This window comes from Rhinopithecus bieti, unplaced genomic scaffold (genome assembly GCF_001698545.2).
Source record: "Rhinopithecus bieti isolate Rb0 unplaced genomic scaffold, ASM169854v2 scaffold_28055, whole genome shotgun sequence".
NCBI classification, from domain to species: Eukaryota; Metazoa; Chordata; class Mammalia; order Primates; family Cercopithecidae; genus Rhinopithecus; species Rhinopithecus bieti.
Genome location: NW_016812914.1, coordinates 1,663,548 through 1,676,261, shown reverse-complemented (window position 1 = coordinate 1,676,261; position 12,714 = coordinate 1,663,548). Strand labels below are relative to the sequence as shown.

The following is a 12,714-nucleotide window of genomic DNA, read 5'->3' as shown; positions in this document are numbered from 1 at the left end:
TTTTTTTTTTTTTTTTTTTTTTTTTTTTTTTTTTGCCTCTGGAGACTTTTAAAACAAATCTCAGGTATATGTTATTGAAAGAGAATGATTTTTGAATTTTTTAAAGCTTTTTGAGACAGGATTTCAGTCTGTTGCCCAAGCTGGAGTCCAGTGGCACGATCTTGGCTCATTGCAGCCTCTACCTCCCGGGCTCAAGCGATCCTCCCACCTCAGCCTCCTGAGTAGCTGGGACTACAGGTATGAGCCACCATGCCTGGCTAATTTTATTTTTTGTAGAGACAGGGTCTCCCTATGTTCCTGAGGCTGGTCTCAAATTCCTGGACTCAAGCGATGTGCCTGCCTCGACCTCCCAAAGTTCTGGGATTACAGGCTTGAGCCACTGCGCCTGGCCTTGTATTTTTAGTAGAGACGGGGTTTCGCCATGTTGACCAGGCTGGTCTTGAATGCCTGACTTCCAGTGATCTGCCCGCCTTGTTGGAGATTTTATTTGCAGTCATGTTGAGGGTAGGGAGTGGAGACTGCGGGGGAGGCAGTGGGCAGATGAGAAGAGTCTTAAAGTCCATGCCAGGGCGTTGGGCATTTTTGCCCAAGGAGATGGGAGGAGCACTAGAAAGAAATCTCACCGGCCAAAGCAATAAGACAAGAAAAAGAAAAGGCAGTAGAATCAGTAAAAATCAGAGAGAAGGGGCCCTGAACTGCTGGCGCTGCTTTAGAAGATTCTGGTGCCTGGAGATGTAGGAGCTGATGTCTGTCTATCTTCCCCCCAGACAGACCCTGAAAACACAGACTACACCATGGAGCACGGAGCCACGCGGAATTTCCAGGCTGAGAAGCTCCTGGAGGAGGAGGAGAAGAGGGTGCAGAAGGAGCGGGAGGATGAGGAGCTGAACAACCCCATGAAGGTGAGTCGGGGGCCGTGCAGGTGTTCATGAGCACTGTGTGTGTAGGTGCATGTGTGTGCTGGGGGGGTGTGCCCTTCCTGCCTCAGGTCCCCAAGGAAGGAAGATGGGGTAGGGGACGTGGTTGGCAAAACTTCAAGATGTCCCCAGGAGGCCAGGCATAGTGGCTCATGCCTGTAATCTCAGCACTTTGGGAGGCTGAGGTGGGAGGATCACTTGAGGTCAGTAGTCCTAGACCAGCCTGGCCCACATGGCAAAACCCTGTTCCTACGAAAAATTTAAAAAATTAACACTGGGTGCAGTGTTAATCTGCCTGTAATCTCAGCACTTTGGGAAGCCAAGGTGGGCGGGTAATGAGGTCAGGAGTTTGAGACCAGCCTGACCAACATGGTGAAACCCTGTCTCTACTAAAAATACAAAAATTAGCTGGGCGCGGTGGCGTGCTTCTGAAATCACAGCTACTCAGGAGGCTGAGGCAGGAGAATCACTTGAACCTGGGAGGCAGAGGTTGCAGTGAGCTCAGATCACACCACTGCACTCCAGTCTGGGCAGCAAAGCAAGACTCCATCTCAAAAATAAATAAGTAAAATAAATTATGTTCACTTCCAATAGGACAATTTTGTTTTTTCTCAGAAATATTAAAATGAGTAAGGCATGGTGGCTTGAACGTGTAGTCCCAGCTACTTTAGGAATTGAGATAGCATGATCACTTGAGTCTAGGAGTCCAAGACCAGCCTGGGCAACATAGTAAGACTCTGTCTTTACAAAACATTAAAAAATTAGCCAAGTGCTGGCCAGTCATGGTGGCTCACACCTGTAATCCCAGCACTTTGGGAGGCTGAGGCGGGTGGATCACGAGGTCAGGAGTTCAAGACCAGCCTGGCCCAGATGGTGAAACCCCATCTCTACTAAAAATACAAAAAATTAACTGGGCATGGTGGCAGGCACCTGTAATCCTAGCTACTTGGGAGGCTGAGGCAGAGAATTGTTTGAACTCAGGAGACAGAGGTTGCAGTGAGCCGAGATCATGCCACTGCACTCCAGCCTGGGCGACAGAGCAAGATTCTGTCTCCAAAAAAAAAAAAAATTAGCCAGGTGCTTTGGGAGGCCGAGGCAGGCGGATCACCTGAGATCAGGAGTTCAAGACTAGCCTGACCAACACGGCAAAACCCTGTCTCTACTAAAAATACAAAAGTTAGCCGGTCATAGCGGCCTGTGTCTGTAATCCAAGCTACTCAGGAGGCTGAGGCAGGAGAATCACTTGAACCCAGGAGGCGGAGGTTGCAGTGAGCTGAGATCGCGCCATTGCACTCCAGCCTGGGCGACAAGAGTAAAACTCCATCTCAACAACAACAACAAAAATTAGGCAGGTATACTGGTGTGCACCTGTGGTCCCACCTACTAGGGAGGCTGAGGCGATAGGATCACTTGAGCCCAGGAAGTTGAGGCTGCAGTGAGCTATGATCACACCACTGCACTCCAGCCTGGGAGACAGAGCCAGACTGTCACTAAAATATATATATACACACACAGACACACATATATACACACACACACACGTATATACATGTATATATATAATAAATTTTTTTTTTTTTTTTTGAGACGGAATCTCGCTCCGTCACCCAGGCTGGAGTGCAGTGGCACAATCTCGGCTCACTGCACGCTCTGCCTCCCGGGTTCATGCCATTCTCCTGCCTCAGCCTCCCAAGTAGCTGGGACTACAGGTGTCCGCCAACATGCCTGGCTAGAGTGCAGTGGTGCAATCTCGGCTCACTGCGTGCTCTGCCTCCCGGGTTCACGCCATTCTCCTGCCTCAGCCTCCCAAGTAGCTGGGACTACAGGTGCCCACCACCACGCCCGGCTAATTTTTTTTGTATTTTTAGTAGAGACAGGGTTTCACCATGTTAGCCAGGATGGTCTTGATCTCCTGACCTTGTGATCCGCCCTCCTCGGCCTCCCAAAGTGCTGGGATTACAGGCGTGAGCCACCGCGCCTGGCTAATAAATTTTAAAATGACTGTTCCCTGCTGTCCCCTCCTGCTTCCATATTTCCCATCCATTCCTATCTATTCCTGGACCCACTCACCTCTGCCAAATGTGAGTTTTCTAAGCAAGCCACATCAGAGCAGATCCAACGTTTTCTATGACCATACGGAGCAGCTGGGAGGGAAATGAGCTTTGGCAAGGATTTGGTGTGTGCCTGAGCCTGTCGCACTGCTGTCTGCGTGTGAATTTAGTTACACTGACAGCAGGGGGCTCTTACCCTGGTTTTAGTCAACTATTGCTACATAATAGGTTATCCCAAAACTTAGAGACTTAAAACAACAAACATTTATTATCCCACAGTTTCTGAGTGTCAGGCATCCAGAAGCAACTGAGCTGGATGGTTGTGGCTTAGAAGCTCCCATGAGGTTGCAGTCAAGGTGTTGGCCAGGGCTGTATCATCTGAAGGCTGGACTGGGGCTGGAGGAGCCACTCACAAACTGGCTCCCCCTACTGGCTGTTGGCTGTCGGCCTCTGTTCCTCACTGTGTGGGAAGCTGCTTGAGCATCCTCACAACATGGCGGCTGCCTACCCTAGAGCATGTGACCCGAGAGTGAGAGCAAGGAGGAAGCCTTGTGCTTTTACTTCCTAGTCGCAGAAGTTAATATGTCGTCACTTCTGTCATATTTCATTAGAGCCAGCCCCTGCTCAAGGGGAGGGGAGTCACCTCCGCCCCTTAAAAGGAGGAGCATCAGAGTTTATGGACATATTTTTAAACTGTCAGAATTGACTTTTTTCCAAAGGGCAAATACAGCAAGGTCACAGCACTGGGAAGCAGCCAGGCGGGATTCACTCCCAGCCCTGCCTGGCTCCTCGGGGGCCTGTGGCCGCCGGACTTGCCTCCCTCAGCCTCAGTTTCCTTTTCTGTAAAATGGGGGTTGTGAGGATTAAATGACATGGCATATGGAAACGTCTTAGCCCAGGGTCTGGTGTACAGTAGGTGCTCAGGTTGTCTTTTACAATTTTTCCTTTTTATTATTATTTTTGAGATGGAGTGTCACTCTGTCACCCAGGCTGGAATGCATTGGCATGATCTCAGCTCACTGCAACCTCTGCCTCCCAGGTTCAAGTGATTCTGCTGCCTCAGCCTCCCAAGTAGCTGGGATTACAGGTGTGTGCCACCACGCCTGGTTCATTTTGTATTTTATTTTATTTATTTATTTTTTTGAGATGGAGTCTCACTGTCACCCAGGTTGGGGTGCAGCAGTGCAATCTTGGCTCACTGCAACCTCTGCCTCCCGGGTTCAAGCAGTTCTCCTGCCTCAGCCTCCCAAGTAGCTGGGATCACAGGTACATGCCACTATGCCCGGCTAATTTTTGTATTTTTAGTAGAGATGGGGTTTCGTCATGTTGACCAGGCTGGTCTCGAACTCCTGACCTCAAGTGATCCACCCACCTCAGCCTCCCAAAGTGCTGGGATTACAGGCGTGACCAATAACACCCAGCCTGCATTTTTAGTAAAGACGGGGTTTCACTATGTTGACCAGGCTGGTCTCGAACTCCTGACCTCAGGTGATCCGCCCACCCCGGCCTCCCAAAATGCTGGGATTACAGACATGAGCCACCACGCCTGGCCAAATTTTTCCTTATTATTCTTACTGAAAGATGTATTATTCATACTGAAAGTTCCACCAGGCCGGAAATCCAGGCTACCTGAGTCCAGAGCCGGCCTCTTTCCACCCCACCCTGCCCAGGGGCTCAGATCCTGGCTCCACCACTGCTCAGCCCCATGTGGTCACTTTCCCTCCCCAGACCTGAGTGTTCTCACCTGTGAAATGGACACAGAGCTCTGGGCATGGGCAGGGGGTTCCCTGAGCAGGATGGAAACATGGGGTAGGGGTTCCTCCCTTGGCCTGTGGCGGCCCCCGAGGCCAGGCAGGGTTTGCCCCGGGGTGCGATCCCCATGCACTCAGCCCCACCGCCCTGCCCCCACCAGGTGCTGGAGAACCGGACCAAGGACTCCAAGCTGGAGATGGAGGTGCTGGAGAACCTCCAGGAACTGAAAGACCTGAACCAGCGGCAGGCACACGTGGACTTTGAGGCCATGCTGCGGCAGCACCGCCTGTCCGAGGAGGAGCGGCGGAGGCAGGAGCAGGAAGAGGACGAGCAGGAGACCGCGTGAGTCGGGGCCGGCCCAACCCAGCCCTACCTCGCAGCCTCTGCACTGGCAGGCGCTGCCTCTGTCCCAAACCCTTCCCCCGCTCTCTGGAGTGTCGCCTTTTCAGGGACCCCTTTCCCACCGCCCATCTTACTTTCTCCCTTGCGGCATCTGTCTCGGGGGTCCCCAGCCCACCGCCAGGCATGGTGACTCAGCACATGGTCACCCGCAAGGCTGCGGTTTGTCACAGTGAGAGGACACAGCAGATTCAGCAAAGGGAAAAGACATTTGGGATGTGTCGGGGGCCAGGCCTTCCAGATCCTCTCCTGGTGCAGCATCGCAGGACGCGCCTCATCCCCCAGCCCGAGCTGGGAGAACTGGAGAGAGGCGCCATCCCCAGGAAATCTCGTAGAGACCCAGCGTGGGGTTCCTATGGGAGGTCCCACAGCCCCGGCTGCCTGGCCCATGCCGGGATTCCAGACTCGACAGGAAAGCAGGGGTCAGGCATAAACCATGGTGTTTGCAGGAACAGCTGAGGCCTCAGAGCCCATCCCATCCATGAGGGTGGGAGGTCCCCAGCACAGGCTCCCGGACACCCACCAAGGGCCGCCCTCACCAGCCGCCTTCTGAGGACACAGCCTCAGGCCTCCTGGGTGAACTCTTTTCTTTTCTTTGAGACAGGGTGTCGCCATGTCACCCAGGCTGGAGTGCGGCACTGCAGCCATAGCTCACTGTAGCCTCTATCTCCCAGGCTCAGGCGTTCCTCCTGCCTCAGCCTTCTGGGTAGCTGGGACCACAGGGGCACATTACCATGCCCAGCTAACTGTTTTTATTTTTGTAGACAGGACCTCGCTATGTTGGCCAGGCTGGTCTTGAACTCCCGGCCTCAAGCGATCCTCCCGCCTCAGCCTCCCGAAGTGCTGGATGACAGGTGTGAGCCCCTGCGGCTGGCTGGTGAATGCCTTTGACGCCAACCACCTCTGAGCCCGCATGCTGATCCCCTCCTTTCCTGGTACCTCGTCTCCCCTCCGTCCTTTAGAATCTGAGCTGTAAGGACAGGGACGTGGTGGCCTCTCCTGCGTCCCCAGGGCTTCGAGCAGGTTTGGGTTTATGGTAGGTTCCTCATCGGTGCATAATTGGTGCGCAGATCAGCGATGCCGTGCAGAACAGTGTTGGGAGCCTGCGTTCATCCCGCACCTTCCGGGCGCCGGGCGCGGCTCTAACCTCACTACCTTCCGGGCGCCGGGTGCGGCTCTAACCTCACTACCCGCACAGCCCTGGGAGTCAGTGTGATTTTCGTCATGGGCAGGAGGGCTGAGGTCCAGGGAGGTCCAGACAAGGGCCCCACCAAGATTACCCTCCAGGCTCCATCCAGACAGGCTGGTTCCAGCATCCAGGCGCTTAACCACACCACTGCCCTCAATGGACATGGAAAAGTTAATGTAAAAATGTAGAAGGGGACGGGCATGGGGGCTCCTGCCCGCCGCCATCCCGCACTGTGGCAGGCTGAGGTGGACGGATCACCTGAGGTCAAGAGCTCGAGTCCAGCCTGGCCAGCATGGCCAAAGGCCACCTGTACTAAAAGTACAAAAACAAATTAGCTGGCCGTGGTGGTGGATGCCTGTAATCCTAGCTGCTCTGGAGGCTGAGACAGGAGAATTACCTGAACCCAGGAGGCGGAGGTACAGTGAGCCAAGGTGGTGCCGCTGAACTCCAGCCTGAGCGACAGAGCAAGATTACGTCTAAAAAAATGTTAAAATTAAAAAGTAGACTGGGTGCGGTGGCTCACGCCTGTAATCCCAGCACTTTGGGAGGCCGAGGTGGGCAATCACCTGAGGTCAGGAGTTTGAGACCAGCCTGGCCAACATGGAGAAACCCCGCCTCTACTAAAATACAAAATTGGCCCGGGCGCGGTGGCTCAAGCCTGGTAATCCCCAGCAACTTTGGGAGGCCAAGACGGGCGGATTTCAATTGGGGTCGGAGATTTCGAGACCAGCCTTTGGCTAACACGGTGAAACCCTGTCTCTACTAAAAATTACAAACAAACTAGCCGGGCGATGGTGTGCGCCGTAGTCCCAGCTAACTCGGGAGGCTCCCTGGAGGCAGGGAATTGGCGGTAAAACCCGGAGGGCGGAGCTTTGCATGTGAGCTGAGGAATTCTGGGGCCACTGTTGTGCCCCAGCCTGGGTGACAGAGCGAGACTCCGTCTCAAAAAATAAATAAATAAGTAAATAAATAATACAAAAATTAGCTGGACACGGTGACGCGTGCCTGTAGTCCCAGCTGCTTGGGAGGCTGAGACTGGAGAATTGCTTGAACCCAGGAGGTGGAGGTTGCAGTGGGCCAAGATTGCACTACTGCACTCCAGCCTGGGCAACAGAGAAAGATTCCATCTCAAAAAAAAAAAACAAAAAAAAACCACACACAAAAATTAGCCAGACATGGTGGAGGCACCTGTAGTCCCAGCTACTCGGGAGGCTGAGGCCAGAGAATCGCTTCAACTCAGGAGACAGAGGTTGCGGTGAACCAAGATTGCCCCACTGCACTCCAGCCTGGGCCACGGAGCGAGACTCTGTCTCAAAAATTAAATGAAATGAAAATTAAGGAGACATAGGGACACACGCCTGCAGACCCAGCTACTCAGGAAGCTGCGTGGGGAGGATCGCTTGAGCCCAGGAGGTCGAAGTTGCAGTGAGCTATGATTGTGCCACTGCACCCCGCCTTGGGTAATAGAGTGAGACCTTGTGTCTTTTGTCGTTGTTGTTGTTTTGGGACGGAGTCTCGCTCTGTCGCCCAGGCTGGAGTGCAGTGGCGCCATCTCGGCTCACTGCAGTCTCTGCCTCCCAGGTTCACACCATTCTCCTGCTTCAGCCTCCTGAGTAGCTGGGATTACAGGCGCCCGCCACCACACCCGGCTAATTTTTTGTATTTTTAGTAGAGATAGGGTTTCACCATGTTAGCCAGGATGGTCTCGATCTCCTGACCTCGTGGTCCGCCCGTCTCGGCCTCCCAAAGTGCTGGGGTTACAGGCGTGAGCCACCGCGCCCAGCCTAGACTCTGTCTCTTTAAAAAAAAAAAAAAAAAGTAATCTGTGTGCCCCCTACTCCCTCCCACCTCTGCTCACTGAGGGCAGAAAGAGGTCTCTAGGCACCCGGGCCCCTCGCCACCCCAGCAGGCGCATCCCAGGCCCTGTTCCCCATGCAGAGCACGTCCAGGTTCCCGTCTTCCATCCCACAGAGCCCTGTTGGAGGAAGCCAGAAAGCGAAGACTGCTGGAGGACTCCGACTCAGAGGATGAGACTGCTCCCGCGCCCCTGCAGCCAGCCCTTCGGCCCAACCCCACCGCCATCCTGGACGAGGTGAGGGGGGCTGCCTGAGTCCCGGGGACTCCCAGGTGAACTAGCGACAGCTGAAGCCAGGGGTCAGCTTGACTTTTTCTTTTGTTTGTTTGTTTTTTTGAGACAGAGTCTCGCTCTGTCACCAGGCTGGATGCAGTGGCACAATCTCGGTTCACTGCAACCTCCGCCTCCCAGGTTCAAGTGATTCTGCTGCCTCAGCCTCCCAAGTAGCTGGGACTACAGGCGCCCACCACCACACCCAGCTCATTTTTTGTCTTTTTAGTAGAGACGGGGTTTCACCATTTTGGGCAGGATGGTCTCAATCTCTTGTCCTCATGATCTGCCTGCCTCGGCCTCCCAAAATGCTGGGATTACAGGTGTGAGCCACTGTACGCAGCCAGAGCTTGACTTTTTCTTAAAAGGCCAGTCTGCATCCTAACTCCTCCACTCTGTGGCTATAGCCCAAAACAACCATGATCAGGTGTAAATAAGTGGGCGTTGCCTGGTGCCAATAAAGCTTTATTTATAGGCTGGGTGCAGTGGCTGCTACCTGTAATCCCAGCATTTTGTGAGGCCAAGGCAGGAGGATCGCTTGAGGCCAGGAGTTTGAGACCAGCCTGGGCAACAAAGTGAGACCCCTTCTTTACAAAATTACAAAAATTGGTCTTGGGTGGTGGTGCATGTCTGTGGTCCTAGCTACTTGAGAGACTGAGGCAGGAGGACCGCTTGAGTCCAGAAGGTCAAGGCTACAGTGAGCTGTATCAGTGTCACTGAACTCCAGCCTGAGCAAGAGTGAGACCCTGTCTAAAATAAATAAATAAAAATTAAGGCTGAATGCAGTGGCTCACACTTGTAATCCCAGCTACTCGGGAGGCTGAGGCAGGAGAATCGCTTGAACCTGGGAGGCAGTGGTTGCAGCGAGCCAAGGTCGTGCCACTGCACCCCAGCCTGGGCGACAGGGTGAGACTCTGTCTCAAAAAAAAAACAACGTAATTTATTAAAACCTGTGGCAGGCCTATGGGTCTGTAATTTGCCATAAGCTGCTGAAAGAAGGGAATGTAAAGAAAGAACATAGAAGTTTATTTCTCAATCACGTAACAGCCCTGGGCTGACACTCTAGGACTTCCGGGCAGCTCTGCTCCATGGAGCCATTCAGGAATTCAGGCTCCTTCCTTCTCCTGGAGCATGGCTTCCTGCGCTATGGTCACAGCTGGCTCAGAGCACCTTCAGGGTCTGGCTGTGGGAAGGCAAAAGGTGTGTGGAGGAGCACCCAGCCTCAGATGCGGCCCAGTTCAGTTCTCTCACGCCATAGGCCACAGCATAGTCACAAGGCCCCATCTGGCTGCGAAGGAGACTGTGAGATGTATCCTTCAGCTGGTCTGTGCCTGGCTGTGCTGCTAACTAGAACAAAGGGAGGCTGGGCGCCATGGCTCAAAGTGCTATAATCCCAGCACTTTGGGAGGCTGAGGCGGGCAGATCATCTGACGTCAGGAGTTCAAGACTGGCCTGGCCAACATGGGGAAACCCTGTCTCTACTAAAAATACAAAAATTAGCCAGACATGGTGGTGCATGCCTGTAATCCCCCAGTTACTCGGGAGGCTGAGGCAGGAGAATCACTTGAACCTGGGAGGCACAGGTTGCAGTGAGCCAAGATTGTGCCATTGCAACTCCAGCCTGGGTAACAGAGTGAGACTCCATCTCAAAAAAAAAAAAAAGTGTGGGTGGAAGGAGCTTTGGCAGATGACCAGCATTTTCCACCACAGCTGACTCATCCAAGGTGGCCTCAGCCACTCTGGTTTGTTCATTGAAGAAGGTGGTAAAGGTAGGGGCTCATAAACCAATGACACAGACACACAGAAACGATTGTTCTTTATTTCTTTTCTTTTCTTTTTTTTTGTTTAAACACAAGGTCTTGCTCTGTTGCCCAGGCTGGAGTGCAGTTGTGCAGTCCCAGCTCACTACAGCTTCAACCTCTTGGGCTCAAGCAGTCCTCCCACCTCAGTCTTCTGAGTAGCTGGGACCACAGGCACGCACCACCATGCCTGGCTAATTTTTCTTTTCTTTTTTCTTTTTTTAGACAGTTTCACTCTTGTTGCCCAGGCTGGACTGCAGTGGTGCAATCTTGGCTCACTGCAACTTTTGCCCCCCGGGTTCAAGCAATTCTTCTGCCTCAGCCTCTCGAGTAGCCGGGATTACAGGTGCCTGCCACCATGCCTGGCTAATTTTTGTTTTTGTTTTTTTTTTTCAGACGGAGTCTCGCTCTGTTGCCCAGGCTGGAGTGCAGTGGCGCGATCTCAGCTCACCGCAAGCTCCGCCTCCTGGGTTCACGCCATTCTCCTGCCTCAGCCTCCCGAGTAGCTGGGACTACAGGCGCCCGCCACCTCGCCCGGCTAATTTTTTTGTCTTTTTTAGTAGAGATGGGGTTTCATCATGTTGGCCAGGCTGATCTCGATCTCCTGACCTCAGGTGATTCAACTGCCTCGGCCGCCCAAAGTGCTGGGATTACAGGCATGAGCTACTGTGCCTGGCCCCTAATTTTTCAAATTGTTTTTGCAGAGATGCGGTCTGGCTGTGTTGCCCAGGCTGGTCTCCTGCTCCTGGCCTCCAGCAGTTCTCCTGCCTTGGCCTCCAAAGGCACAGGGATTACAGGCATCAGCCACCATGGGTGACCCCCAAGACAGTTTTCTAAGAGATCCTTTCTTTGAAGCTATATCCCCTGATTCGAGTTCTCACACTGTGGTTCTTGCATAAACTACTCCCAGAATTCATTGTCTACAGCTTCCTCTCTTTTTTTTTTTTTTTTTTGAGACGGAGTCTCGCTCTGTCGCCCAGGCTGGAGTGCTGTGGCCGGATCTCAGCTCACTGCAAGCTCCGCCTCCCGGGTTCACGCCATTCTCCTGTCTCAGCCTCCCGGGTAGGTGGGACTACAGGCGCCGCCACGTCGCCCGGCTAGTTTTTTGTAGTTTTAGTAGAGACGGGGTTTCACCGTGTTAGCCAGGATGGTCTCGATCTCCTGACCTCGTGATCCGCCCGTCTCGGCCTCCCAAAGTGCTGGGATTACAGGCTTGAGCCACCGCGCCCGGCCTAGCTTCCTCTCTTTTTTAAAAAAAAAATGTATCAACAGAGTAAAGCTACTTTGAAAGCAGTCCAACCTTTCATGATATATTCCCTCAGTCTTGTGCCTGTACTTGATTTTATAGCAGATGTTTTATTTGGTTTTACATGATACACCTTCATCAAGACTTTTCAAACCTTCACCCTAACTTTTATAGGAAGGAATATCTCCACACTTGCATTTTCTTGGTTTATTTTAGAGATGAGGTCTTGCTCTGTCACCCAGGCTGGAGTGCAGTGATGTGATCACAGCTCACGGCAGCCTCCAACTCCTGGGGTCACATGATCCTCCCACCTCAGCCTCTCACGTAGCTGGGACTACAAGTGCATGCCACCACAGCCAGCCAGCTCATTTTTAACTTTCTTTTTTTTTTTTTTTAGAGACGAGTCTGTATGTTGTCCAGGCTGGTCTCAAACTCCTATCTTCAAGCAGTCCTCCCACCTTGGCCTCCCAGTCCTTCGTTTAGTTTAATGATGATGAGAACCACCTGTAGAAACAGGTTTGGGAACTAACCTAGGATCTTATTTTTATTTTTGAGACGGTCTCGTTCTTTCGCCCAGGCTGGAGTGCAGTGGCGTGATCTTGGCTCACTGCAAGCTCCGCTGCCCAGGCTAAAGCAATTGTCCTGCCTTAGCCTCCTCAGTAGCTGGGATTACGGGCGTGTGCTGCCACACCTGGCTGTTTTGTAGTTTTATTTATTTTATTTTATTTTTTTTTTTGAGACGGAGTCTCGCTCCGTCGCCCAGGCTGGAGTGCAGTGGCCGGATCTCAGCTCACTGCAAGCTCCGCCTCCCAGGTTCACGCCATTCTCCTGCCTCAGCCTCCCAAGTAGCTGGGACCACAGGCGCCCGCCAGGTCGCCCGGCTAGTTTTTTGTATTTTTATTTAGTAGAGACGGGGTTTCACCATGTTAGCCAGGATGGTCTTGATCTCCTGACCTCGTGATCCGCCCATCTCGGCCTCCCAAAGTGCTGGGATTACAGGCTTGAGCCACCGCGCCCGGCCTGTAGTTTTATTTTTATTAATAAAGTGACACGGTTTCACCGTGTTGACCAAGCTGGTCTCGAACTCCTGACCTCAAGTGGTCCACCCACCCCCGCCTCCCAGAGTGTTGGGATTACAGGTGTGCGCCACTGCACCTGGCCATCTGTGCCTTTTGACTTGTTTTCCTCATTCTGACATCAGCCCAGAGCCATTACTTTTTTTTTTTTTTTTTTTTT

At 52.8% G+C, this 12,714-nt stretch overlaps 1 protein-coding gene across 1 annotated transcript in view; it reads left to right on the top strand.

Moving 5' to 3' along the window:
- Window positions 1–12,714, top strand: part of YJU2 (YJU2 splicing factor homolog) — a 25,069-nt gene that overhangs the window by 7,549 nt on the left and 4,806 nt on the right. The window contains exons 4-6 of the mRNA XM_017847243.1: window positions 768–902; window positions 4,881–5,062; window positions 8,280–8,400. Coding sequence (XP_017702732.1) covers window positions 768–902; window positions 4,881–5,062; window positions 8,280–8,400 — 438 coding nt within the window. The remainder of the gene's footprint in view (window positions 1–767; window positions 903–4,880; window positions 5,063–8,279; window positions 8,401–12,714) is intronic.